Source organism: Phalacrocorax aristotelis, chromosome 1 (genome assembly GCF_949628215.1).
Source record: "Phalacrocorax aristotelis chromosome 1, bGulAri2.1, whole genome shotgun sequence".
Taxonomy (NCBI): domain Eukaryota; kingdom Metazoa; phylum Chordata; class Aves; order Suliformes; family Phalacrocoracidae; genus Phalacrocorax; species Phalacrocorax aristotelis.
In genome coordinates this window covers 147409649-147435917 of record NC_134276.1, presented here as the reverse complement: position 1 = coordinate 147435917, position 26269 = coordinate 147409649, and the positions used below count along the sequence as shown (strand labels likewise).

Genomic DNA, 26269 nt, shown 5'->3' with positions numbered 1-26269 from the left:
ACAAAACCCCCAAAACAAGCAAACAAAAAAACTCTGCTCCAAGTGTTCCCATCTTGCTATCACACATTCTCCAGCATGTGACCAATTTCCAGCTCCATTGTATGGACAGTCTCCAATATATACAGTTTCTGCTGAACCAGCTTCCACGTACTTCCTTGCACAGAGGGAGTAAACCACTTTCCTTTTTCTGTTTTACCTATTTAAATTATAAGCTCTTCAGAGCAAAGAACGCCTCTCCTTTTCTGTATGTACAGTCTCCAGCACAGCAGAGTGTTGGTCCTGGCTGTAATCTCCAGAGGCTAAAAATGATAAGTGGTGGTAGTGGTGATGATAATGAAGGTGTTTGCTCATCTGTAATGAGTGAAATGGTACTGTTCCTGAATACCCTCTTCTGAATGTTAAAATGATTCTGTCCTGATTGAACATTTTATCACTTGTCTTAAAATATTTTTCTGTCCTAATACCCACATAAGGAGCTGCTTGTCTCCACATTTCTCTTGGAGAACACTGACTAGATTGTTGCTCATTTTTTAAAGTCTTTTAGTTACTGAGGTTTCGTTTCCTTAACGTTCCCTTTTAGGCTTGGTTAAGCTGAACTAGTTGTCTGTCCCTTGAAGCCTTCCTGTAAAGGCTGTCTTTGACCTTGACTGACACCTCTCTCCCCCTTACTCCCTCCTTGGTGAAGCAGACCTCACTAACAACTGACTTCAAACAAATGGAGAAAGCAAAAAAAAAACCACAAATGTAAAAAAAAAAAACCAACCACAAAAAACCCCTGTAAAAATAAAAAAGTCAAACTGTTGCTGCTTCTTGCTTTTTACTCCTTTGAGAAATAAGTGCTGTGGTAGTCGATTAGACCTCAGCAATCTAGAAAAAGTTCAGTTTTGATTTAATGAAGAGCTTCATCTTTCTGAGCAGTCACTGAACTATAAATGACATAAAAGCAGTAAAATATATTTCTGCATGTCCTGTATCTCGAATGACATTCCATTTTATGAAAATAGAGATTTCATATTATATGCAACTACCTCATGTATAGAATAGTATACAAATATAACAAGAATTTATTTATATTATCAATATTTATACAAAGAAAATGGACCATCTCTCCTGTCCGTATCAACATATGTAGCCAAAATCAGTACTCAACAATTGGATGTTTGATGGGGTACCAACTCCTCCAAACCTTTTTTGAGTTAAACTCATGCTGAAATGTAGGGGCATTTCATGTGAATTCTGGGTTCTGAAAAAATTATTAAATACTGCAATATTAGCATATCTTGTCAGTCTGCTTGAATTGTTTCTATTCTGTTCATCAGCATAGTACCCCAAAGACTTTTTGTTAGGTAGGAGAGAGGCTTTTTTCAGACAAGCAGGTAACTTGCACCGCAAGTGAAATTTTTGAGGCTACCTGTTACATCTCAAGTGCTGCAGGTTTCCACATCAGGTAAGGGAGAAATGCCAGAAAAAAAGTTCTAATTGCTTTTTCACCATGGTTTCCTAATGCTTTAGTGTAATGTACGGAGTGGTTTTGTGTGGAATACTTTTTAACACGTCCATTTGGCAAGCTTCATATGCACATAATGCCTCAGGGAAACTACTGCTTACTCCTTCCAGCGTACATTACATGGGGTACCAGTATATGTTAATACATATCTATACAAGTGTGCTTGCATACTTAAAAAAAAAAGCAAAAAAAACCCACAAAAAAACCCCACCAAACCCAAAAAACTCAATGTGCTTCTATTTAATTCTGGTTTTATGAAAAAAAGAAAAACAAAGAAACTTACTTCCAATCCTCTGTGTTTAATTAAGCTGTACTTATTACCTCCTTACTGCCTCCTCACTGCCAGTACTGTGCTTTCCTGTACTGTGGTTAAGAACTTATGAAAGCAACTGGCACCAGTGGCAGTTTCTTCTTAACTTATTGCATCCTGTTGTAAATGGGATTCATTCAGTCTCTAACCAACCTAACCCTGGGATTTTAAAATCCATTTGGGGAAACTCTGGGCCTGCTGCACAATTAATGGTTTTCATCTCTCTTTTTTTTTTTTTTTTCCCTTCCTTTCTAACAGCAGCTCACAAAAAGTCCTAGAAGATCAAATCCTGCCAGAACAGGCACTAATCCACTATATATTAAATGGGCTACACTATGTTGAAATTATAAGCGCTGTTCCAAAAGGTTATTTACTTTCTAAAATTTGAGAGAATTGAACAAAGGCCTCTGTTCCCATTTGTCTCACTGCATTATAAAGATTGTGAAAACATAATTCTCAGCCTAGAGGTTGCTTTTCTCCCCTCAAGTAAGCATTTGACTTCTCTTCATATTTACCAGACAAATGCTGGCAGCTCCAAGCTGGGTACCGGCGGGAGAATGTACATCCAACATTGTACTTCTTATGTCACTTCTGCATGCATTGTAATTTTTAAGAATCATTTTGCTGAATGCGTATGTACTAACACAAAGCATTCTCAGCCCTCTGGGAAGGGATTGATGACTGTAAAGGATAGTAAACCTTTCATGGACACAGGTTCAAACAGCGCAAGCCACTGGCAATACTGAAACACAGAATTAACTCACTAGCCTCTCTGGTCAAGATTTGTTCCTCAGCAACTATGTCACTCAGGTAACTATGTCACCTTGGTACATGCAAGTCTGATGTCAGAGCCAGGCGAAGACAGGGCAGCCGGAGCAGCCGGCAGGGGAAGCCAGTCACCCATGTTTGCCTTTGAGCTGAGGCCGGGTCCCACCTGCAGCCCTGGGGCTGTGGGTGCCGCCTCTCCTGCCGGGAGATGCACTGAGCCATCTGCCATGACGGTGTTTTTTCCTGTGCAGCTGGGGAGGCATAGGCAGTGTAGCAACATTAAATTTTGCCCAGTGTCTGAGAAGGCTGGAGCAAGGTCTGACTGATGGCAGTTATTGTACTTGGGGATTTAATAGAGCAGCTTTAAAATAAAGAAAAAAAAAAATAAAACAAGTTTAATTAAGCTGGTCTGTTCAGTCTAAATAACTGGCCTGACCTCTCAGTGGTCATAAGCATCCAGCAGTTCCTGCTGCCAGCAGTGGGATATGAGAGGTGGGGATCCAGATACTGAATTAATGTTAGGTATGAAGATCGGTGTTTAGGCACCAAGGGCATACACACTCCCTAAATCCCTACACCTAATACTTCCTGTTGGCTGTCTCTGGTTAGCTGCCTGCTCAAAGGTGTTTGAAGAGCATAGCTATTTCTGCTGATTTGGCACAGGAATGTAAGTGAAATGTAGGCCACTTGAGTGGAGACTTTGTGCTCCTCAGCTTTGAAAGGATGCAGCAGCTCTGCCTGCTCAGCACGGTTGTGGGATTCATGCATGAATATATAAGGCATGCGAAGGGATGGAAAGGGTATTTTTATCTCAGTTATACTGATGCAGAGGCTGAAAATGTGAATGTACCTCAAATGTTGATAAGTGCTTCTTTGTCTCTTAACATGACTAAATACTGTCAGAAATCAGGTCCTGGGTGACTTGTCTGAGATGGTTGAGGAAGCAGGTGGAGAAGCTGGAAAGCAGGTCCTGGTACTCTGAATCCCAGTCATGTCTTCTATCATCATAACATTAGGATACATCCTTCCCCTTTCTCACCTTATTTTCCATGAGTGCTGCTCCTAAAACCATTATAACTGCTAGCTGCTCTTTTCTGAACTGATTACTTTTTCCCTTGGGTTTTGTCTTTTCAGAATTCACTTCAAAGTGTGAAAACACCAGATAAAGGTAAAGTGTTATTTTTAAAATATGTTAATTCAAGATATACCATAAGAAAATACACATTTTGTTATTTGTTTGTATTAGTGAACTGTTATAGTTGGCACACTGCAGTTGTTTACATATTTGGTCGTATCATAAGGTAATTGTGACAAATTAACATTTAAGTGATCTAAAAATGTAAATAAAACATAGCATTCCCCAAAACTGATCTGGAGATTCAGATACAGAGAATGAATAGTAGAGTGAAAAAAAATCATTACAGTTAGTCGTGGATATAGCAGTTGTCTGTAATCCCAGCTTTTTCTGTGGAGAAAAGGGAAAATAAGGAACTTCGTGAAGCCCTAAAAAATTTTTTGTGTGTATGGCTTTTCTACTCTGCACCAATAACTTTCATCACTCCCTCCTTAAGCTTTAGTTCTTTATTGTCTTTTGTTCTGTAAATAGTGTGTTGTCTTAAATAATATACTGTCATAAGGCTAAGCTAATTAACAGGAATGGACAAAATCATAGACCCTGCCTTATTTAATTCCTCAGTTAAAATTAGCTTAGGCTCATTGGCTAAAGCCCAGTACTGTGAGCATTACTGCTGAGCACCTCATGGACCAAGAGAAGTGCAGGAGTCTGTCCTGCCATGGGTGCCTGTGTCGGGTTCCCGGAGGGGACAGCCACATCGGGGCATGGGTCCTGCTCTACCCTTCTGTGGCTGGCCTGCAACATGCAGGGGGGGCTGTTACACATATGCTTTCAACGGGCCCTCCATCTGGACATTGGGGTGGGCTGGGGTGTGCTGTGGAACCGTGGTCTCTTTCCATTTTTTTTGGAGGAAGTAAGTGGCCTCTGAGATGCTTTTTTCCCCCCCTCTTTCTTTTTTCCTGTGTCTACTTTTCTTGATTGCAGTGTGCTCAGAGATGCAGAAAGGTGAACCAACCACAAAGATTGCAGCAGCCTTTCAAACACAGAGGTGGTTCAAATGCAGGATTACAAATGCCAGGCTTGTTGTTTCACCATTATTCAACTTCATGAACAGCAAACAAAGAAACAGCAATTATATTTGTAAGCTGCCAGGAAAAGCTAAGCAGCTGGAGGGCCAGGGGAGAGCACGCAGGTGCAGAAGGGGTGGGAAGGTAAATACAGTTTGTAGGGTTCTTCTCCCTTGGATATGATCATTTATCCCATGATTTTTAAAAAAACTCTTAACGGCAACTAATTGTTGATGATGAAAAGAATGGTTATTAATCTACCTTAGAAATACCTTCCTCTGCACAGTGTTCATAAAACCTATCTGGAAAGGATCTAAAATGTTCCTCTACTTAAAGATATTTCCAAATTTGGACTTCACTGAATCAGCAGCTTCCTCAAGGAAAATCTGATTTATTGAATAACAGTAAAGGAATAAAATTTTTTTACTCTCTACTTCTCTGTACCTATTTATTTATGCCAGGAAAGCTTCAACTGTGAAGAGTGATGTTTGTTCTCAGCACACCCTAATTTCATAACAATAGCAGAATCCTTTAGTAGTGTAGTATTAGAAACTGCAGTTTACCAATTGCAAGTCAGAACTTGCCAGGCCATTAGTCACTCTGTGGAGAAGCCTACATTCAAAGTTGTCCAAGGTAACCAAAATTTAAATTGACCTCTTGCATGCAGTGATACGCATTTCATGTACATTTTAACATATTACATGCCTTAAACCTGCACCTATTAAATAAACTTCTAAACTTCTAAATGCTGGCAAAATATTTAAAGTTAAGATAATGAGTGTTAACAGAAAAGTCTAGCTATGATATCAAAGCTGGTGTTAAGGGCATGTCTGATAAAAACAAAATGTGAGAGCAATAAACAATACTGATCTGCTGGAAACTAGGCCTGATCCCTAAGAAGTGGACTAAGATATTCTACACATCTTTTAGGAACGACAAGCTTTTGTTAGTCCCTGTCTTCTGAGTGCTCACCTTCATGATAATGCCATGGGGCCTCCCACCCATTGGCCTAGAAACACCGAACCTAAGAGGAATCTAGATGATATTTTCACCTGCTGAAGCTAGAAGTAAAAACCAATTAGGTGATGAGATGTGCATTCCTGCTGAAATCACCTTTGTGTTTCCTTTTCCACCTCATTTGCTTACCGCCCTCTTTTTCCTTCATTATACTTAGGTGGCTAGAATTGCAGGCATACAAAAATTTACAAGCCTGTGACCCAAAAGTAAAGTAAAATCGCCACCTTAGCTCAGTGCTGGTAATTTTTTCCAGATCTATGGGAAGCTAGAAACCACATGCTTTGCTTTCTCTAGCACCACAATTGCCAATGAAGTCAGCATTGACAGCTGAGCGAGAAACAGCTTACATTTCCCATTTGTATTGTTCTCTTACATGTATTCATGTTTATCTTGAAGAAAACAGGCTCAAATTTGAACGGCAAGAGCAGCAATCAGTTACTCCAATTAATAAATTCCTTTTCCTCTCCTCTTCTTCCCCCAAATGTTAGTTATTACCCTAAGTATCATAAAAGAGTTTTGTTTTTCTTCCTTATAGCTTCTCTCTACTACAAAAGAGAAAAAGATAAAAGATACTATTAAAATTAAAGCCTTACTTAATAATTAGTTTAGGAACTGCTTTAATCTTTGTCTTTAAGAAAAGATTATCAGAGGTTTAATATTAGTCATTACCATACACTAAGCAAGTCAAAGACCATATTCAAAATATCTAGCCTTGATTTAGTGTTGCAATAACTGGCTCTCTTAACAGTGTTATCTCTGTAGACCAAATTATTCCATTGCTGTGAACAGAGGAGTACTTATCCATGTTATGCCTAAGTCTGGATCATGTTCTTTTGTAGGAAGTCCTTAGAAGATTATATTAATGTTTTAGTACTCAAAGTATTTTTTAGTTCTTAAATGTGAAGAACGATACGCAATTCTAGACATTAGCACTTTTCTGCAGTAACAGGTCTTCCCAGAAAATTAAGAATAAGATTATTCAAGGTAGAGATTTAGCACTGGAGTTTGCTGCAATCCAGAGTATGAAAAGACAGGCTGCAAGCTGGTACAAAACTGAGTTTGCGTGTTTCTCAAAAGCTGATGAATGAATGTTCGTACAATGTCTACAGCCTTTCTACTTCAGGCAGGGATTTCACAGGATCAGACATAATAAGCAGCTTTTGGAATTTGATCAGTAGTTCTCTGGGACCCATCCCAGAAAGTCTAGTATGAGCCATGAACTGATGATATTGACTCAGCAGTCTTTTCCAACTTAGCTGATGGAGTTGCTATCTTTTCAAGTAGTGCGGAAATCAGATACCTTGATGACAATACATTTAATGAAGTCTTTACATTTAAGGGTGTAAAGGTTCATTAATTGTGCTTGGGATTTGATAGTTGCTTCTTTGCTTCTAGACCTCATCATAAAAATATTCACCACAGAATGTTTAAAATAATAAAAAATAATAAAACAAAATAAAAAGAGGAAGAGAAAAAGGGAAGTTTTTTTGAAGGTTTCCTATATAAAATTGAAATCTCCGCTTCCTTTTTTTTCTAGCACAAAGCCATTATGTTTGCTTTGGAAAAATCACATTTGTTTGGGAATGTGGAAAAACGTCAAGAGCTTTTTATTGATTGTATTTCATCTCCATAAGTGTCTCCTGTGTTGTTTTCAAATCTGAACATGGCTTTTCACCTCTAAGTTGTTGCTGTGTTACATCCTGATATGTTGTTCTGAAAGCCAGGGGGTTTTTAACCAAGATTAATCTTTAAATAACTACAACTCCCCAGTTCTCAAAAAAAATTAGGAGCTACCAAGGTCTTGCTATTATATAAGGCATATAGTAGCAGAGACATTTTTGATACCAGGACAGCAGGAGATTTTTAAGTTTCTTTCAAGGGATAATTCATAGGATTCTTCAACTAGTAGGAGGAAACAATAAGGTAAATATTGGTGCTTGGAAACTGCATCTGATCGGTGTTTACATTACAGCTTTTTCATATTTAGCCTTTTTCTTATTATAGTAATGATCTAATTAATGCTGCTTAGCACCTTACCTAAATCTTAAGGGTTTTTTTTCTGGGTGTGGGGGATGTGTGTTCATGACCTAAACTGTATTTAGGATCTGGCTTTTTTTCTGCTCTCTGAAAATAAGTGGGAAAGAACAATATCAAACTCCTGTTCTCCAAAACACCTTTAAGGTGTCAAAAGGGACTTAAGTCTTCCTTTCAAATTCTGTTCAGCTGGATATTTGTCACGTTTTACCCAGAGAAAATGTGCATACAGATTCAGAGAGGGCACGTTTAATATGTGTTAAACTGACATCAGCTGCTAGTGTAATAACAGCAAAGTACCTACTCTGTTGGAAGGTCTGGCACTAAAATAATATGTGCATTGTAATACTGGGCTGAGAAGAAGAAAGTAAGTGGTTTTCTATAAGGAATATGTGAGTATGTTCCTTACTAAATCTTGAAGGTACTTGCAGGTATATTCATTAACACTTTTAGGAATGGTGTGGATCATTCTGTTTCTCACCAAGGGAGAAATTTATTCCTCCAGATTTCGTGTACAAGGAACCTGTGGCAGCTGTGGTTAAAGTTCACTTCCCTTGGTCTTATCTCATTTCTGCAAGTCTCTTTTCTTCTCACCTTCAGTGAGAAGGTGATGCCAAATAATTTCACACCAGAAATCAATTATGAGGTTTGAGTTGTGAGATTATTAATCTCAGTCACAATTCACTTTGCAATGTGATGTATTCATCATCTCCTACATACTGGTTGTGCCTGGTTCACCTTTCTAGAAAATAAACTCTGGCACAGCTGAACCTGTGAATCCGCTGTAGGAAGTCCATAGCCTGTCCTATGTAAATCAGTGAAACACTGTAGTTTTTATTAATATCTTTACGAAGATTTATTAATCATAAAAGTAATAAAAAGCAGTATAGTTCTCTGGCTTCATGAATGGGTGATATAATTTCAGTGTACCAAATCCTATTCAGCAGCTCATAAAAATATAGTGAAAAGATGCTGACCAACTCTTTTGAGTAATGGGACACTTACAGACTAGCCAAGATGTTTGTCTCTAATTTAGTTAATTGCTACCTGGCTTAATGAGTGAAGATTGGGGGAAAAAAAAGGCTAACTCTGGCACAGAAACCAGTCATTTTAAACTAAGACCTGACAAGAGTAAGAAAATGAATGTAGAAAAAAATGCTACAGCTGCAGACCAGGTCATACTTGGACATTTGCTTACACCTGAGGAACTCTATTCCTGAGAAGATCTTCATTCTGGATCTCGTAATAATTAGATAAATAATGCTGTACTTTCATTCGTTTCCCTTTGCTGGCAGCTGAACTGATTGCCCTGTTCAACTGATTAACCCCCTCCGCCCCATCTTAGAAAAAGAGACAGCCTGTATTCCCCCTGCCTCGGCCCTGCCTCCAGACTGGCTCTCTTTCATTGCATTCAGACACAGACTGCAGGCCCACAGGTAAAAAGTGGAAATTCAAGAGAGGGGAAAAAGAAAAACATTTCCTAGCTCCTTTCAGCAGGGAGTCTCATGGACATCGTCTGCGACTAAGTAAAGACTGTTAACTTTGCCCCATCTAGCCACATAAGAAATTTTTTTCACCTGACCACTGACAGATTGAGGCATGTTATAAATAATTGAGGCAAAAGTTGTGCTTTTCCTTGTTTTCCTTCACTTTTTTTTGTTTGTTTTGATTTTTTGTGGGTTTTTAAATTTTTTTTTTTTCGTTTTACTCTTTTCTACATATCTGGCATTCAGTTTTGTCTCTCAGGTAAATCATGAGTCATTCTTCTGCAAATATGGCCAGTGGACAGGATAGCTTGGATATAGCAATAGGTTTCTTGCATCTTATTCACTTCCTTGCCACGCATATGTAAATTTTTCACTATGGAAAATATTTACCCTATTGTGTATGTTTCTCCTGACTTCTTTTTTGTCCAAGGAGTACTCCCTTCTTTCTGTGACTTAGCTGAAATATAATATACTTCCTCTTGTTCTGGAGACAAAATCTGAAACATTGCCTTACAGCCTAGAATATGGCTTATGTGAAAGCTGCTGGTAGCCAAAGGGTACGTTTCAATACAGAGCAGATAGCTTATACGTATTCTGAGCTACATTTTACCCTGTTTTGAAGAAAATGCTGAGAAGATTCCACTCAGCAATGACTGACTTCAGCAAGCCAATTTACATAAACAAAGGTCTTTGCTACTACACTACGTCTACCTGCCTGCCACTTTGACCAGATTGGAGCCAGGGAGTCTCCTAAGTAGCAGGTTTTCCTTAATGTAGATAGTGTGGTACTTTTCAGATAAAGTGGAAAATACTGGTTCAAATAATAGTCCATTGATTTCTTCTTCTGGACCTCTTAAGAAGGCTTTATGTATATGACTACAGGTAATTTCTTGGAATGTAAAATAATTTAGTGGAAGGTACTGTTATTACACAACCAAGAGAACTCGGTATGAGAATAAGATGGTATTCTAGGGACAAAAAATAATCATTAGAGGAAAAGATTTATTCAGAACAATTATGGTGAAGGATGATAAATGGAGAATATTGTAAAGAGAATAAAGATAATTAAAAAGGAATGCTAGACCAAGAAGTGTACACAGAGAATAAAAGGACCAAATTTTCTTAACCTGTTAGTCCCTAAAATGTTTCAGTTTTCATATGTGGAAAATGATTAAAACATGACAAAGTGTAGTACTCTAGCCAGTCCTTCATGAGTGCAATAACTTGCTGTCAGTATTTCCAGTAGCAAACCCCACTGTATGTCAAGCTATTTCAATTTTACGTATATCTCTATTGTTACATAGTTAAAATTTGTCTATTATAAAATGAAGACTGAAATAATTCTTTTGCACTGTTTGCAATGCATTTTGTGACTCAATAGTTCTGAGTATTTTTCTAGTTTAAAAGCAAAAGGTATCAAAGAAGGGGAATAAAATTCCAGACTGAGGATATGTTTTTTGGAGACATTCTGTCAGGAAACTGAGATAGCTAAGTCCAGTGAATTGTGGTGTCTGTATCTGATGTTGAACAAGATTTCTGCACCTATCCCAAGTATAAAACACTAATATAAGCAAGTCTCAGGCTTCCTATTCCTGGGAAATATTTTTTTTTTCAATAGACACTATTAGAGAGCTAATAGATGGCTGCTGAATACAGGGCCAGACAAGTTTAGGGAGTATGTCAGGACTGTAATGGGTGGTGAGAGTATGTTCTTGATCACTTAGGAACCCATGAGTTAGAGGGGGAAAAAAGGGTTTGGGGTACTCCTCTTGGAAGATAAATCATCGTGATCTTGGAATGATACGATGTAGTCTGACACTTTCTCTCTCAGACTGTCCTTGCCTGAGAAATGAGTGCTTGTACCAGCTCTCTTCACTCAGTGGAGGCTGCCAGGACTGGGGATTTTAATTTACACTGGCAATCAGGCAATCCCTAGCTGCTCCAAAAACACAGAGAGAAAGGGAAGATGGATAAAAGCCAGTAACTGCAGAAAGAACACTGCAGAGCTGAAGCCAGAGGAAATAACGTAAATAAAAGTGTGATATAAATGAGGGTACAGCCTACATTTCATGTATATCTGTACAGACATGTATTTCAATCTCCATCAATGTGTAATGTTATGACCCCCATCCATGACCATCTGAATGCTGACTATGTCTGATTGTGGCTGCCAGTGTATTTATTTTATGAATTGTTTACCTACAGTTGCAAAAGCTCTCTAGTCCTAAAATTTAACCAGTGCCTGATCTCCATTCTACTGCTGCATTGCCAGTTCCCTTGAACTAAGTAGCTTCTTAACTGATGAAATTACAAAACACCTACGTAATAAAAATCCTTCCAGCACAAAACCTAACAGACTAAAATGGCATATCTGAGGCACAAACTAACTTGCGATAGTTAGAAATGCTTACTTTGAAAATGCCTTAATTTGAAATGACTGTAATGAAAGACTGTTAATGATACACCAGAAATGAGCTAAGGCTGGTTTCAGAAGCACAGATGGCTAATTGGCTTCAGTTGGTAGGTTATGTCATTTTAATTAAATTTTATTAGGAAGCATTTCAAAGCCATAACTGATGGTTTAAGATAAATATAGTTCTTCATAAATGACCTATTGCTAACCTTTATTTATTTCTCTCTCTCTCTCTCTCCTCTCAGCTTTAATAGAGGCTGCTGTGACTGAGCTATCCATGGCCATCTCTTCTCTCATCCATGTTTACAGCAGCAGCTTTGATGCAAACTTCCAGCTTGCCAGCATACCTAAAAGCTCTTCATGTGCAGACATCAGCCTAGATTCCCAGCTCAGCTTCACTGTTTATGCTGCCCATAACATCCCAGAAGCCTGGGTGAACAGGTAGGAAGAGATCCAGCAGGTGTTCACAAGAAGAGGTGTTGTCACGTAGATCACATATTTTTCACAGATACTAGCTTACCTCCGTTCCTTTGGTGATACTCCCACGTTATTGTTAGAGACTGAGTAAGTGGGTGTATTTCAACTGTTTCTCCAGTATAAAGTGCATTTACTTAAGCTTGACTGACTAGAAGACTTACAGGCTCTGTAGATAGATGCAGAATCAAGGAGGTGACCTAGATAGTTGTCCTTGACCAGTGTGGAAGGATGGTAATAGAAACAATGTCAGAGCACTGGCTTTGATGGGTATGTGTATGAATGCTTCTGTGACCAACTTGCTCAGCAGGAGGGAGGAGAGCCTGTGTGCTGCATGCCAAGAGAGTTCGGACTATGTGTGGCCTCTGCAGTACAAGTAACTGGAAGGGTTGAAGGCCAGCTTACCAAGTTAAACAGATGGGTGCTTTTGCTTAAACCCAATCTGAATGAGGCTTTATCAGCAACTTTTGCTCTTGATGTATTCATACCACATTACTTGGCTCAGCACGTGCATTGATTATCCTCTTAATAGATGGTAATTAAAATAAGCATAGTTTATAGGTCCAAATATACCTAGTGTATCAACATAGCACAGGAAATAAGAGAGGGAGACAAAGTTAATAAAAAGCTGATTGAAGTATTCTCTTCTGCATTGTTTATTTGGTCAAATTACTTGTCTCTTCAAACAGCTGCTTCTCTGACTCTGAGCAAAACTGGTGCTCTCCTTTTACCACTCCAGTGTGATCAAAGGAGGATGGGTGACTACAGTCTAGTAGCATTATTTTTATGAGTAAAAATGCTGTTCTCCAAGTTTTTATTGATACTTTCCCCTTGCTCCCACTTTACCTTGAATTCCAAATGACTGATTAAAAAACAGTGGGATCATTTGCATTAGGCTATGAGCAAGAGTGTACTATACAGCATTAGCTGTAATTAGCAGTTTAATAAAAATCTGAGAGAATTTGCATTAGATAAGGTAATAAATGCAGAACTATAATTGCTATCCTGATTTTCAGATGGTTATACTGTTCCCACTGCATTTTATGTTTTACCAGAAAAATGTGAAATTGAATATGACCTAAAGGCCACTGATGAGTTGAATGCTATGTTCAAGCATGTGAAAATGAAAATCTCTCTTCCTCCTTAATTTACTTTTCCAGTCTTTCCAATTCATAGCTAGATTGGACTTCTTAACATGGACTGCCACTTTGACACCTACTTTCCTCAAATACTTCATTCACATGCATACTCCCCATTCTTACTTCTGCACTGCATGAATTCATGCTGGCTATGTCATGGATCTCATTTTCCCTTTCCAGAGGTCACATTTTATGGTCTTGCTGTTTGTAACATGTATTATAATATATATTCCTGCATATATATGCATTATGTATGTTAGAATTTTGGCATCCCTCACTGTCTCACATTTGGTTTTTTCTATACCTCTCAGGATGTCATAAATGGCTTTTCTTTTAATCAGTCAGGTTAAGGGAGGGTGAGTTGTCTTATGTTTTACAGAATCATGTGAGTGTCCTGTCAAATCCATCTTTACTTCATATTTGTGGATCTCTTTTTTTGTCAGTTTTTATATTTATGCTCTCAATTTCTTATTCCTGTCTTAATTTCCTTGTCAGAAAGGTAGGTACAGGCATTGCAAGTTGCAGAATAATGTTGCAAAACTGATTACCTTTCTTTCTTTATTGTCTTTTAATTCCTTGTTTCTTTAATCAGTATGTTGTTTTATCTCATGTAAATCCCAAGCAGATGTGCCTTATTTGCTGTCAGTGACATGATGTTGCTAGCTTCATATTTGGCTGCATGTGTTTCTACAGCCCCCAAAAACCAGATCCGTATCTACATCTGGATGATATTAAGTGATCTTTCGGAGAAGATTATAGAGTCATGCTTTTGAACTCACAGGGAGGCTACTTAGGCAAAATGCTCCACAAAGACTTAAAATGGGTTGAAGTGCATGCGCTCTGAACAGTCTTTCTGACTTCAGTCAGACTGAAGCATTGTGTAAGCATTAAACTTTCCAGGAATTTGGTCACTGTGATGTATAAATCAGGAATATTTCTGTATATTGTGTATCAATACTTCTGTTTAAATACCAATGCTTAATCATTTGATTGTATTAAAACCTACTATGTACTGCACTATCCTCTAACTGTTTTTAATGTTTAGACTTTAGAGGAAAGATGCCATAAGAGCAGAAGCATTTCCTAGTCTTATAAAATATTTTTTTTCTTCCTCTGCATTCATACCTCATAGGTACTACAGATTCCAGATACTTTTCTTTGAAAAGAGAGAGAGAGAGTATTTGCTACAATAATTACTACAATTATTATATTTATTATCATGCTCTGGAAGAGATCAGCCATCATTCTTGCAAATAAGGCAAGGCCAGGCACCTTCAATCTGCAAATGCTTCGAATTTGCTGTTCAGATTTGACTCTGATTGCCAAGTTCATCATTCTCATACAGAATGTGGTCTAAAGCTAAGAGTGGCAGGAAGATCTGCAAGTTACAAGACTAATTAAGAACATTAGTTAATTTTATGCTATTCCTCTATTTTGACTAAAATTTTATAAGATTTCAGTGAGAAGAATAGGAAACCAATAGATAGCCTCAGACCTGAATTACACTATGAACCTACTCAGTTAAGTATCTGAAGAATACCAACACAGACAGCTTTAATGCTTCTGCTGCAATGACTGTATAGATTCCCTTAAGTACTAACCTGTTTTTTATAGATTGGGAAAAGTAAGTATAAATAGATTTACTGTTGACTGAAGTTGTATAATGAGCAAGTTGTAACACTTCAAAAGTTATGTGCAAACTTCTCTTGTCTGCAATAATGAAAAATAAAAATCAGTCTTAATGACAAAAATGTGAAACAGAATGTGTCTTAAGCACTTTTCTTGAACTCTGAACATTAAGAAACCAAACAACCCAAAATAAACAACTCTCCCACATTAATATGTGATTCGTTATTTCAATTCTTTTTGCATGTAAGGATGGATATTCACAAATTTCTAAATGATTAGCCCCCTATCTACTGTGCTGGACCTGGTACATTACAATTAAATTTTTTTTTCTTTTTTTTTTTCCCCTTGTAGCTACAAAGTTTTCTCTTTTTCCTGTTCACTAACTTATGCTGGGAAGACAATATGTCAAGTGAAAATTTGCAAAAATATACCAGTTAAAAGATCCTTCTTTTTCCTGGCTGACTGGAACGAGAAGTAAGTTTTGGGCTGTGTTTGATATATATTTGTCTGACAGATTTCACATGTTGAATATTCATTTCCCTCCCCCCCCCCAAAAAAAAGAAAAAAGACCCACATCTTTATTATTGATCTTCTGAGCAAATTAAACTCCACAGAATTCAAAGAACCTTAAGGAGATGGGAGTGAGAAAGGAGTGGGATAGACAGAGGAAGAGGAGTAGGACTAAACTAAGTCTGGTCTGAGAGTATCTTTCATTTCACTGGAGGCATCTTGAATGAATACTGGAACCAAAATGAGATGCAATGAAAGGCTGTATTTCTGTTCTCTTTTGAGGACTTCTGCCCTTTAGGTCCACCTCTAGTAGGTATGCAATACAGCTTGAGAACCTATTGTAACATTTCTTAAGGGTTCTTATTTTAGAAGGAATAAGGCTGTTGTGGGGTTTCTTTTATAAGAAGGACCTGCAGTTTTAGAGTGAGGACCTTAGTTTGAGACTGGAATTTAAAAGTAAATATCACCAACTGCCTGTTACCTGCCTATCTGCTTTGAGGAGAATAACTCCATTGAAAAGCAAAGCGCAAACTCAAACAGTATTCAGCTAAGGCAATGGGATGACAAAAAGTATATTTGTAATAGATGAGAGAGAAGTAGGCAATTTTTTATGATTTGGCAGTAGTATTGTATTCTTCCAGCTTCCTAAGCATGACATGTTTATATTTACAATCTTTGAAATTTTTAGTATTTTACATCACTGAAAACTGTATTCTAAATCTGAAAGCAGCTTCATTACATTATAATTGAACAAAGGCTACAAGTCATCTGAAAGGGGTTTTTTAAAATTATAATTAAATACAGAGTGTAATTCATAACTTGTTTGCATTTATCTAAGACATTCAACAGTTTGAAGCTGGTCAAATGGAAGAAGACCTTTTTAGGTCAAACCTGTTATACATCTATCTTAACAGAGATCCTGCGTAGTCCTTCTGCACAACACTCCTGAACAGATACAGGAAGCTTAGTATGTCTGCCCTATGGTTCAGAAAGAAAAAGTACATTTATCTTGAACACCTAAATGAGTTCTTTTAGGGCCTAACATCTGATTTGGTGCCTCAGTTGAGTCCACACAGTTTGAGGGTTGAACCCTCAATCTTTTCTATGATTGGAAAATAACTGTTATCCTTGTGTTTAGAAAAATTGGATCATTCCCCCTGGTCTGTAGAAAAACTTGCTTGTCCAAGTTTTGCTCAAGTACCATCTTATGGTACATATGAGCAGATATAATTGAAGCATAGAGCAAGGATTATATTGCTTATGAGCAGTTTTGGCTTCTAAAAGTGGCTGATGCCTTTCTGGAATGCATCTTACACAAAGTTTTTCTAAAACAAAATATAAGAAGATAGATTAGAAATAAACAGAAACTTTGATCTTCTTCCATTTCCATGAAAATGTAAAGAAATAAGACTAAATCTTCAGGGTGTCTTTTTAAACCTCTCCCTCTGAAAATTCGATGATAAATGTCTGCAATTCCAACAAAAAGCTTCCTGGAAAAAGAAACAGTTGAACATGCAGGCCAAATTCTTTCATAGGTCATAGACTGTAAGAGGCTCTTCAGAAAAAAAGATCTAGAGTTGTGTGAGACTTAGTAGTATTAGTTTGTAAAAGCACCTTTTTAGTTTTTATTGGTGCTTGAGTATCAAAAACAATTTTCAAAACCTAATTAAAATAAATTCCAAAGTACAAACCCCAAAATGTATATCTGTTTGGCAGACTTTTCAATATTTCCCTCAACGATCAAAGGTATTCACATATTTTCCACCTCAAAGCGATTTGCCTGTATTTGTTTAGGTCTCAAAACACGAGGGGAAGTTTCTTGGACCTAATGACCTGAGGTCCAGAAGCACAGGCTAAGAATCTGCGTAACCAGATATGCCATTACTTGTGTATGTTTTAGCTTGTATCCAGAACAGGATTTTGTGAACAGATGCTATTTTTGAGTTAAACTGCAAATGTCAGATGAGTATTTTAAATCAGCTAACAGTCTTACAGCTAGAGCTTTCCCTCCCTTTCTTTGAGTCACTAAAATGTTCCTGGGTTGGCAGAGCGGATTCTACTCAGAAAATAGGTGCTTATAAAGCAGATGTTTACTGCAGGACCTGAACATGTTGAGATCATGACAATAGATTCTGTTTTTATTCCAAATCTAACACAGCACTTAACAACAAAATCAAATGTTTTCATATAAAGAATGAACTGACTGCTTTGCTGTGTTTTGCTTACCACAGTACAATTTTGGAATAGTATCAGAATATGAGGTAGGATGTTAATGCCACATCTTTCCTCTATGAAAATATGCATAGGGAAAAGGTTTATGTTGTTTTTAATTTATTTTAAATATTAAATACTTGTCACAGTTCTGTAATGAGAAAATGTGGGTTTTGCTATTTGTGCTTCTAACCCTCTAAGAAAGAATAAACAAACAACACCAGACTTGATAGAATAACTAGTACATTCAGAATACTTTGAAATACAGAGAGAAGGAACAGTAGAGGTGGTGCCATATTATCACTGAAGGTGCTATGTGCCTAACTGGCATAATTTAAAACCGGCCAGGAAAAGGCTGGTTTGGCTTTTCTACAATAAATGCATGTATATGAAAACTAATTAATGCTTTTTGAAAGAATTCAAGCTGGAATTGCTGAAAAAATAAACTATTTTAACAAAGTATTACTGCAGTTGTTTTTCCATGTCATCAAGTGGCACCATTTCCTATTGTAGGAAGTTTGGGTCACTCAAAACTGTAACCAAGCTATGTTCACTCTTAATTATCTTTTGGCTATAACATCACCTTTCTGAAACAGAAGGGAATATGTTTGCATAAAAAGTTTGCAGTGGAGGCAACTTCTTTTTTGTAAAGTTTCTTGCCTTGAGTTAAAGTGCTATTTTCAGCTGATCACAGCCATTAAAAAAGCATGTGGTAAAAGGTTACCAGGAAGAGCTTCTACTACATTAAGAAGTCAAATATTTTCTGTACATTTTGGGATCGATCAGGCTGAAAAATAAACCTGGCTAATTCAAAATGAGTCCTGGTCTTAGATTAGGATTGCCTTGAATAAGACAAAAAATGGAGAGTAGTATAAATAATAAAGTGTAACTCTTCATTGAACCTTTTTATGTAACATGGGCAGAGTTGTTAGCCTGCAAGTGAAAAAGACAGAACAAGCTATCTATAGCATGTAAAACAGTTCAGTTTCCCAATAATTGTTTCTAGCTAATTACAAGTGAGGATGAGGGCATGAAACAGGGAAAGCAGAGTTGAAAGCTATAAATGGGGACACGTGGGAAGACAGTTGAGAATTGCTTCTCAATTCTATTCATGTTAATTAGAAAGAGTGGGAAATTGCTGTCTTGCTTTGTTATTCAAAGAGAGAGGTATGCAAATTTGAATGATTTCCAAATGTTTAGGACTGATAATCAAAAATTTTGACACTAATGCTAATTTAGGGTACTTCAGAATTTCAGCTTTCTTTCAATGGCTCCTAAGTGCATTCAAGGAAACTTTCCCATAGCCAGTAGAATTTTGACAGATTTGGAACTAGAACCAAAATCTTATGCTAATTTTACCTTATAGTATTACCTTGTCTTATTTCTGTTACCCATAGTCCTTATGTTTTTCAGGCTATTATACTTTTAAAATATCTATTTCTACATTTGCTTACTGCTTAAGTATGAATACACCTTTTTAAAAATGCTGAGAGTTACATTGTTCTGCCAGTCTAGGTTGAATATCTGAAAATTAAATGGAATCTTTAGTATTTAAATTTAGCTTCTAGCTTGCTTTCTTAATCTTAAGCTTATGCAGATCTTTTGCTTTCTTAATACTAATTTTGTCAATGTGGAATAATTCTTTTAGCCTTTACCTCCTTATATTGATTTTGTTTATACAGAGAAACATAATTAATTTCACTTTCCACTTGAGAAATTTAAGTTGCCACTGAATATACATGGAAAAAGCTAGGAATGCACCATCTACCATAAACCTTCTCGTCAGGAAAAAGAAAGCATAGACTTGCACATATCTGGGTAGTTACATGCATAATTCTTCCATACAGCGTGAAAGTATCTTATTTATTATTATTGTTCTAAGTTACAATGTTAAATTAATTCATATAATCTATATAAACAAACTGAATGACCAACCAAGTTTGTTAGTGGTCAATACAAAGTTGAGATGAATATGGATGTATCTGAATTTTCTCACTAAAAAATGTGAATTGCTCATTCTTGTTGAGACAAAGCCTGCCTTTAAATTGTGGTTGGGAATTACCACACCACCAAAGCACATCTGAACAAGAGAATGATTATCACACTCTACTCAGTTTCTTAACTAGTGTTTTCCTCTGAAGACACAAGACAGCAATAACTAATTATTGGTTTATAATTCATCCTTAGGGGATGTTTATTCTGAAATAGCCCTTCACTGATAATGTAATTCTAAAGCAAAAGTTTAACTAAGCTTTTCCTGCCTTTGTCAGCTCTAGTGGTTGCCACTGAAATGAATGAGTTTTTATATGCCTCTTCTCAAGCACTATGGCCCAAGTCAATGCTTGGCAATACTCATCAATGTCTTGAAGGGATATGTCAATTGTATTTTCCTTCAGAGTGCAACTCTTGTAATTTATAGCTTGATATATGTGTTAAAGAGTCTGGAAAATGTAGAAAGAATTCACTTCTGGTAACAATGCTCTTTTTTTTTTTTTTAACTTTTATTTTTCTCTTTTCTGATTTTTCTTTTAGAATCAACTTTCCTCTACGAATAAAGGCTCTTCCGAGGGAAACTATGCTGACAATAAAACTACTTGGAGTAAACATTACCTCTAAAAATACAGAAGTGCTTGCTTGGACATGCACCCCATTGTATCCAAAAGAGTAAGTTCAGTTTTGTATGACAGCTTAAGAAAAGTCCATTCTTGAATAGTGTTGCACTCAACTTGGGAGAAATATAAAAAGACAGAACTATTCATTTCAGGACCTTGCTGTCCTAAGGCTGAAACAGTCACACTAAACTGCTCTCGATGTGCCAGTAAGAGCCCCATCCATAAGCTTTTCTTTCTTATACCTTTTCGAATACCTTGTTTTTGAACTTGGCTTATGTAACTCTTTAACACTCAAAATTTCCTAGATCTATTGAAAACCCCTTTCCTTGTACTTTGCAAAATCCTTCTCAGTGTAGCCTCTCTTTCACAATGGTTGGGGTTTTTTCAGTCTGCATTCTGTTCTCACACCCATTCATTCTGCTGATGATGTGATTCTGCTTAGTGGTGACCCCAATGAGCACCTCTCCCTCTACACACCACTTTAGAAGCTTTCTCCTCTTTTTTAACCCCTACTTCCTACACAGCACACAGTGAAGCACTGGTTTAAAGATGTTTGTAGCCTGGAATGTCTCTGCAGTGATACATAAACAGACATGTATGGTACAGTTTCTGCAGTGCTTTAAATATATTTTAGTAGCACTGAGACATCTGAATTTAGATCGAGCCTTTACAATGATACTTAATTTTCATTTAGAAGCCATAGCCCTGCATGCCTTCTGGACTATAGATGGATACATTCAAGCCCCACAAATTTCTGCATTAGCATCCATCTTTAAGCTATAGCTTTCCTTGAGACATCTTCATCTACTTCTCCATATGGTGGCAATCACCAAACAAAACAAAAACCAAAACCAAACATCAACAAAACAAAATCAAAAAATCTGCATAAGTTTACTATGTTTGAAAGACCTTAGGTTCCATTGAACTTTTAAGCTGAGAGACTTAAAACACTAGAAAATGGTTGGACTGGGCTAGAGGCCTTTTTCATCTTTCAGAAGAAAATTCAAGATTACTCTGTTCAGAAAAAAAAAGCATTCTTCTGTGACTTAGTGATTAGAGTACTTAGCTTGAAGCAAGGAAAGAAACACAAATCAAATATCTGCTCCAAGGATTGCTTGGGCATTTTATTTGATGATTTTTCTTTCATAGTTAGGCTGAAGAAGAGCACATCACTCACTCTTCCATTGTGTGTGTCTTTTTAAAGCTTAGGGTGAAATAGATAGAGGGAATATCTTGGCTGAGAATCTAACTTGAGATGAAGTGTTAAGATGTCTTCATCCCCAGCAAGCTGATATGTGCTGAGTACATTCAGAAGCAGAGCATTAAGCATAACCTAATTGGGGAACACCTAGGCACCTTTGGAGGTAAATGGGATATGTGAGAATCCTATTCTTGAGGACCTGTGTTGTAGTAGAATTTCTCTTATTTTTCAGTGTTCAAGTCCCAAAGGAATGAATTTTGAAAGATCTGAAAGCCCTCAGCTCCCTGTGATGTATATTTTTTAATGTATGCCATCAGAGCGAACATGTTGATTTTCATCAGGTAGATCTCCAAGCCAGCCAGCCAGTTTCAAAAATTTTACTGAAAAATGGTTCCATTCTTTCATGGTACACACAATCAGCACAATGAAGGGGAAAGAGGGCTACTTCACTTTCATCTGCTGTATGACTGTAGAGATCATTGCTGAAATGACCCTTCAAAGCAGAAATTAAAGTTGAGTTGTTGGGGAGGAATGATTTAGGAATGGCATGTTCAACACCCCTTAATCTGATAGCTATGTCATTTACGATAATAGTAATTACTAACACAGAGAAACCTAAATGCTTTTCCTCTTTTAGCCAACGACAACTCCACAGAATTATTCACTCACCATGATTTCAGTTGATAGACTGGTTTCAAAATAAGGATAGCCCTGAAATTCCTTCTGAAATGTGAAACTTGAAAATATCTGAACATTCACCCAGCCCGCTTTTCCTTTTCTTTGGAAGATCGTGGATATTTTTTGGTAGAGTAAACTAGCTCTCAGGGTTACCTACTTAGAAAGTAGCAGGATTAAAACTGTGAGGTGATTCTTAATAGATAATGCTATCAGTTAGTTGAAGTAATTTAGAAGCAACAGTAGGACTTTGAGAGGCCGTTTCCTGCTCCAGGAAAAAGCTAATAATTGCTTTTATTTGACTCAGCAGTTTTGTGGAAAGCATTAATAAACTGAGCAATGAACTTCACTCCCCTCACTGCTGGAATGCAACTAAACTTCAAGACTTATTTCAATAGAAAACTTCTGAACTTGAAAGTATGTACCAAGAAAAGATTCATACCTGTAGTGTCATGCTAATGTGTCAAAAGTACCTTGCATTATTGCAAAGATTGTTGTATTAGGGTCTCTAAATGAACAAACTGTAGATGTGTATAAAGAGATTAAAGAAATCTGACTAGAAGATCTTTGACAAAACATTTCTAACTTGGAAAATACCATTTTCTCAAAAGAAAACTTTTATCAGAGGCAAATTTGAGTTCTAAGAAAGTCTTAACATTCTCACATCTAGGATTTAATTTCTAGGGGAAAGGACAGAAATAAGCTCCTTGAAGAAGCCAGTAGCCCTGAGGTATTTCCCTGGTTCATCAAACATCCTCATTCAAATCCTTGTCCCAGCTGGTCACTGGGCTATTCTTCTCAGGGTCAGCAAAGATAAGAACTGAGTGTGGCCTCTTTTTCTCTACTTGGATGCTTGTTAAAAATATATATTTTGTTAAACATTGGGAAAGAAAATCATGTCAAACACCTTAAAAATACAGTTCCTTATTTCTGACCCATTATATCTTACTCTGATTAAAACCACAGGAATTCTATTCAAGCTGGTTTTGGCTTTTTAAAAAGAGAGAAAAAAAATTCAGTTTTGGGTTATTCCCAGAAAGTACCTAGGAACCTTGATCTTTGAGTGACCTAGGGCAAAAGAATATTTTCAAAGACTCTACAGAGAGGAGTAAATTCAAAGTTGGTATATGTTTTCTCTTCCAGAATAGTTATTGTCATTGTATGGTCACCTCTCTTCCTAGTAGTTTAATTCTTTATATTTAGTTTGAACTGAAGATTAAGAAAAAATGAACTTATTTTAATGTATAAAGTATACAAATGCCTTTCATCTGTTTCAAGAAGTGTGAGGAGTTTCTCATGCTTTTGTGCAAGACCATGTCAAAGTCCCTTGCCCGATCAAAGGTCTGGATGTATTTTCTGAGATTTTAACACTCTAGTTCTTCTCTAAAAGAATACTGACTAAGCAAAGTGTATAAGAAATATATTAAAAAGTAGAAGCAAACCCCAACTGTTTAAATAAAGCATATTACTTATTATTTAACATTTCTTCTTGCAACCTCTTTGCCTTACCTTGCCAACGTTGAAACCACACAATATCTAAAAATGTTCTCAAGAATTTGTCCTGTTTAATTTTGGATTTTTTTTTTGTTGTTAAAGACTTGTCAGTGAATAGATGTTTAGTAAATTTCAGATTTGCTTAATTTACATAATTTCCTGAATTCTAGTAATATATCTCACTAATCTAACACTTGTCTTGCAGTCTGCTGATTTACAACATGACTAGCTGCAGTGAAGCAAATTAACTCTATCCCAGCTAAAACCATGACATGGATACACAGGGCAGCCACTATATTCTTTATCAAATGTGTGTTGGGATTACTTTTATCAATTTTGCATGTTTCTGTACAAATAATTTCACTCTTTAAAAACTGACTTCCTGCAAATATTCTTAAATCTTTGCCTAAATGGGGTAGTTTACCTTAAAGTTACTGCTTGTAACTTATTTTTTTACTTCATGTTTTGGGGCAAAATTTAGGAAAGAATCATGAACGTAACTGCAAATTTGTTTTAAAAGTTTGGAATTATCTCTTAATTCTGTATTTGCTCTATTTAGCATTTCAAATTTATGGAAGTTATTTAAACTAGAAACTGTGGGGATGGAAGATGTGGTCTTTATAAATGTCTGTAGGACATTTAGCTTTAGTTTGCTGTTAAAAATGATATATCTAATTTAAATTTTAAAGAATTCTGTGGTATTTGTAATTATAATAAAGTAGTTATTTCACAGTATCATTCCAAAGCAGAATTAAGGCTTCTTTGGCCATAAGATACAGGGTTTTTATACCTTAACAGTTTTGGATTTCCTTTAAATTTAACCTCAACTCTGAATTTCTGAGGCTTATAATGTCAGGTTTGGGGATAATTACATTATTTTTACACTATATTTTGTCCTCATTTTCCTGGGGTATCCAGTCTAAACAGTAACTCTACTCTAATGTTATATACATTTGGGAATGAACACGGTAATAATGATTGTAGCTGCCAACTTGTCCAGAAGGTGAGCCTCCACATCCACTTTTCTCATCTTATCAGGTAGTTGACTTTAGATAGAGGCCCTAAATCAACGCCCCTAAAGCCCTTCATGGTGCATCTGTATCAAGAAGTCTTATTAGGCACAAGAGGTAATTCAAAAAGTGTTTGCAAGCCTGTGTGCCAACTTTCCATTCCTTCACATCAGAAAAATGTGTTTGTCTCTTGGGCTGAATAGTTTAGTGATCCAGAGCTAATTAAAACTAGGAAATCCATCATTCGGGGCAATCTGGGAGTTGCAATGTGCCCCAGAGTGCGCGTTGCTCTGACTTCACTAATTCTAACAACACAATTTATTTTGAATTGGTATTTCCAAATCAGACAGAGCAAGCAATAAAAATTTCCTCTTGCTGGGTGTGGTGAGGGAAGCCTCCCATGCAACTCCAGAACACAAGGTTGATTTTGTTAATTTAAGGTAACTTGAGCTGTCCATAAACAGCAGTGTCCTGCTGTAGTAAGATGGGAAGATTATTTTAGCTCTGGTAATAAACAAGAGCTGGGGATTTGTGTAATTCCAGGGGTTTCCATCTGCCCTGGTTTTACGTGAGCATATAAATAAATAAATGACAATAGGCAGAGAGCAGCATTTGTTTATTCACCTTCTGATGTGCTCGCTGCTGAAGTTGCTACATGCAAGTCATTGTCTAAAGCTGTGATCATTATACAGTCTTTACAAAGGTCAGTATCACGACCCTCACCTCACAGAGGGGAAAACTGGCAGAACAGGGAGTGACATGCCTGAGCATATCAGCAGAACCAGCTAGCAGGGAGAGGAATCTATCTGTTCAGTAAAAGTTATGGTTATGATGCTCATGATGCTAGCTCCTTCCTTCCCTGAATGGATCCTGCACACTCTCCTGCTTCTTTTCCTTTCTCTAAAAATAATGGTGCATCTTTTTACTGTTTCATTCACCTGCATGGCCCCTGTTATTGTGCCATTTGTGTGTCCAAAAGCAGACTCAGACCTGGTTTATGTTAGCTGTGCAGTGCACACAGTGCCCCAAAGATTGCTAGGGAAAGCTGTGCCTCAGAAACGTACACAATATTTTGCAGTTGTACATGCCTCTTCACTTCTTTTTAAAAATGCCTCCTGTGTTTACAGACTAGCCTTAGTCCAAAGAGTAACTTACTGATGGAAGATACATAAGTTGCTTACTTATTTGTAAATGTATAAATTAGGCTACTCTATATACAATGCATAAATATGTGTCTTGTTTTTAAAACAAATTCATTTTTTCTTGGGAGATAACATCTCCATGCTATCAAAGGGGTTTAATGTCTTTGGTTTTCCTCACAGTCCTGTAATCTGCTTTAACATGTGAAGTCATCTCAGTCCAGCAAACATACATTGATTTACTTGCTGTTTCTGCAGCTGGGGACTCAGAAACCCACCTGCCAATTCTTCCTTATCTTCTTGGTCAGTCTTTAGCCACATCTGTACTGGGTGCAAATAAATTGAAATAACGAGCTCAGAAAATGTCTAAATTAAACACATGTGCAGTGCCTCTGAGGTCTGTGCTACTTCTTCTATTTGTCTATGCAGGTCTCCCAGGAAAAAAATCCACACTATGGAATTTTTTTCCAAGCCCCCTATAGTTTTAGAGCACAATA

General features: G+C 36.9%; 1 protein-coding gene across 2 annotated transcripts in view; it reads left to right on the top strand.

Annotated features, from left to right (window-relative positions):
• PIK3C2G (phosphatidylinositol-4-phosphate 3-kinase catalytic subunit type 2 gamma) overlaps positions 1-26269 on the top strand; it is a 226893-nt gene that overhangs the window by 68572 nt on the left and 132052 nt on the right. For both annotated transcript variants that reach the window (XM_075114763.1, XM_075114773.1), the window contains 4 exons: positions 3720-3753; positions 11924-12119; positions 15272-15394; positions 20174-20305. In XM_075114763.1, the coding sequence (XP_074970864.1) occupies positions 3720-3753; positions 11924-12119; positions 15272-15394; positions 20174-20305 (485 nt within the window). The remainder of the gene's footprint in view (positions 1-3719; positions 3754-11923; positions 12120-15271; positions 15395-20173; positions 20306-26269) is intronic.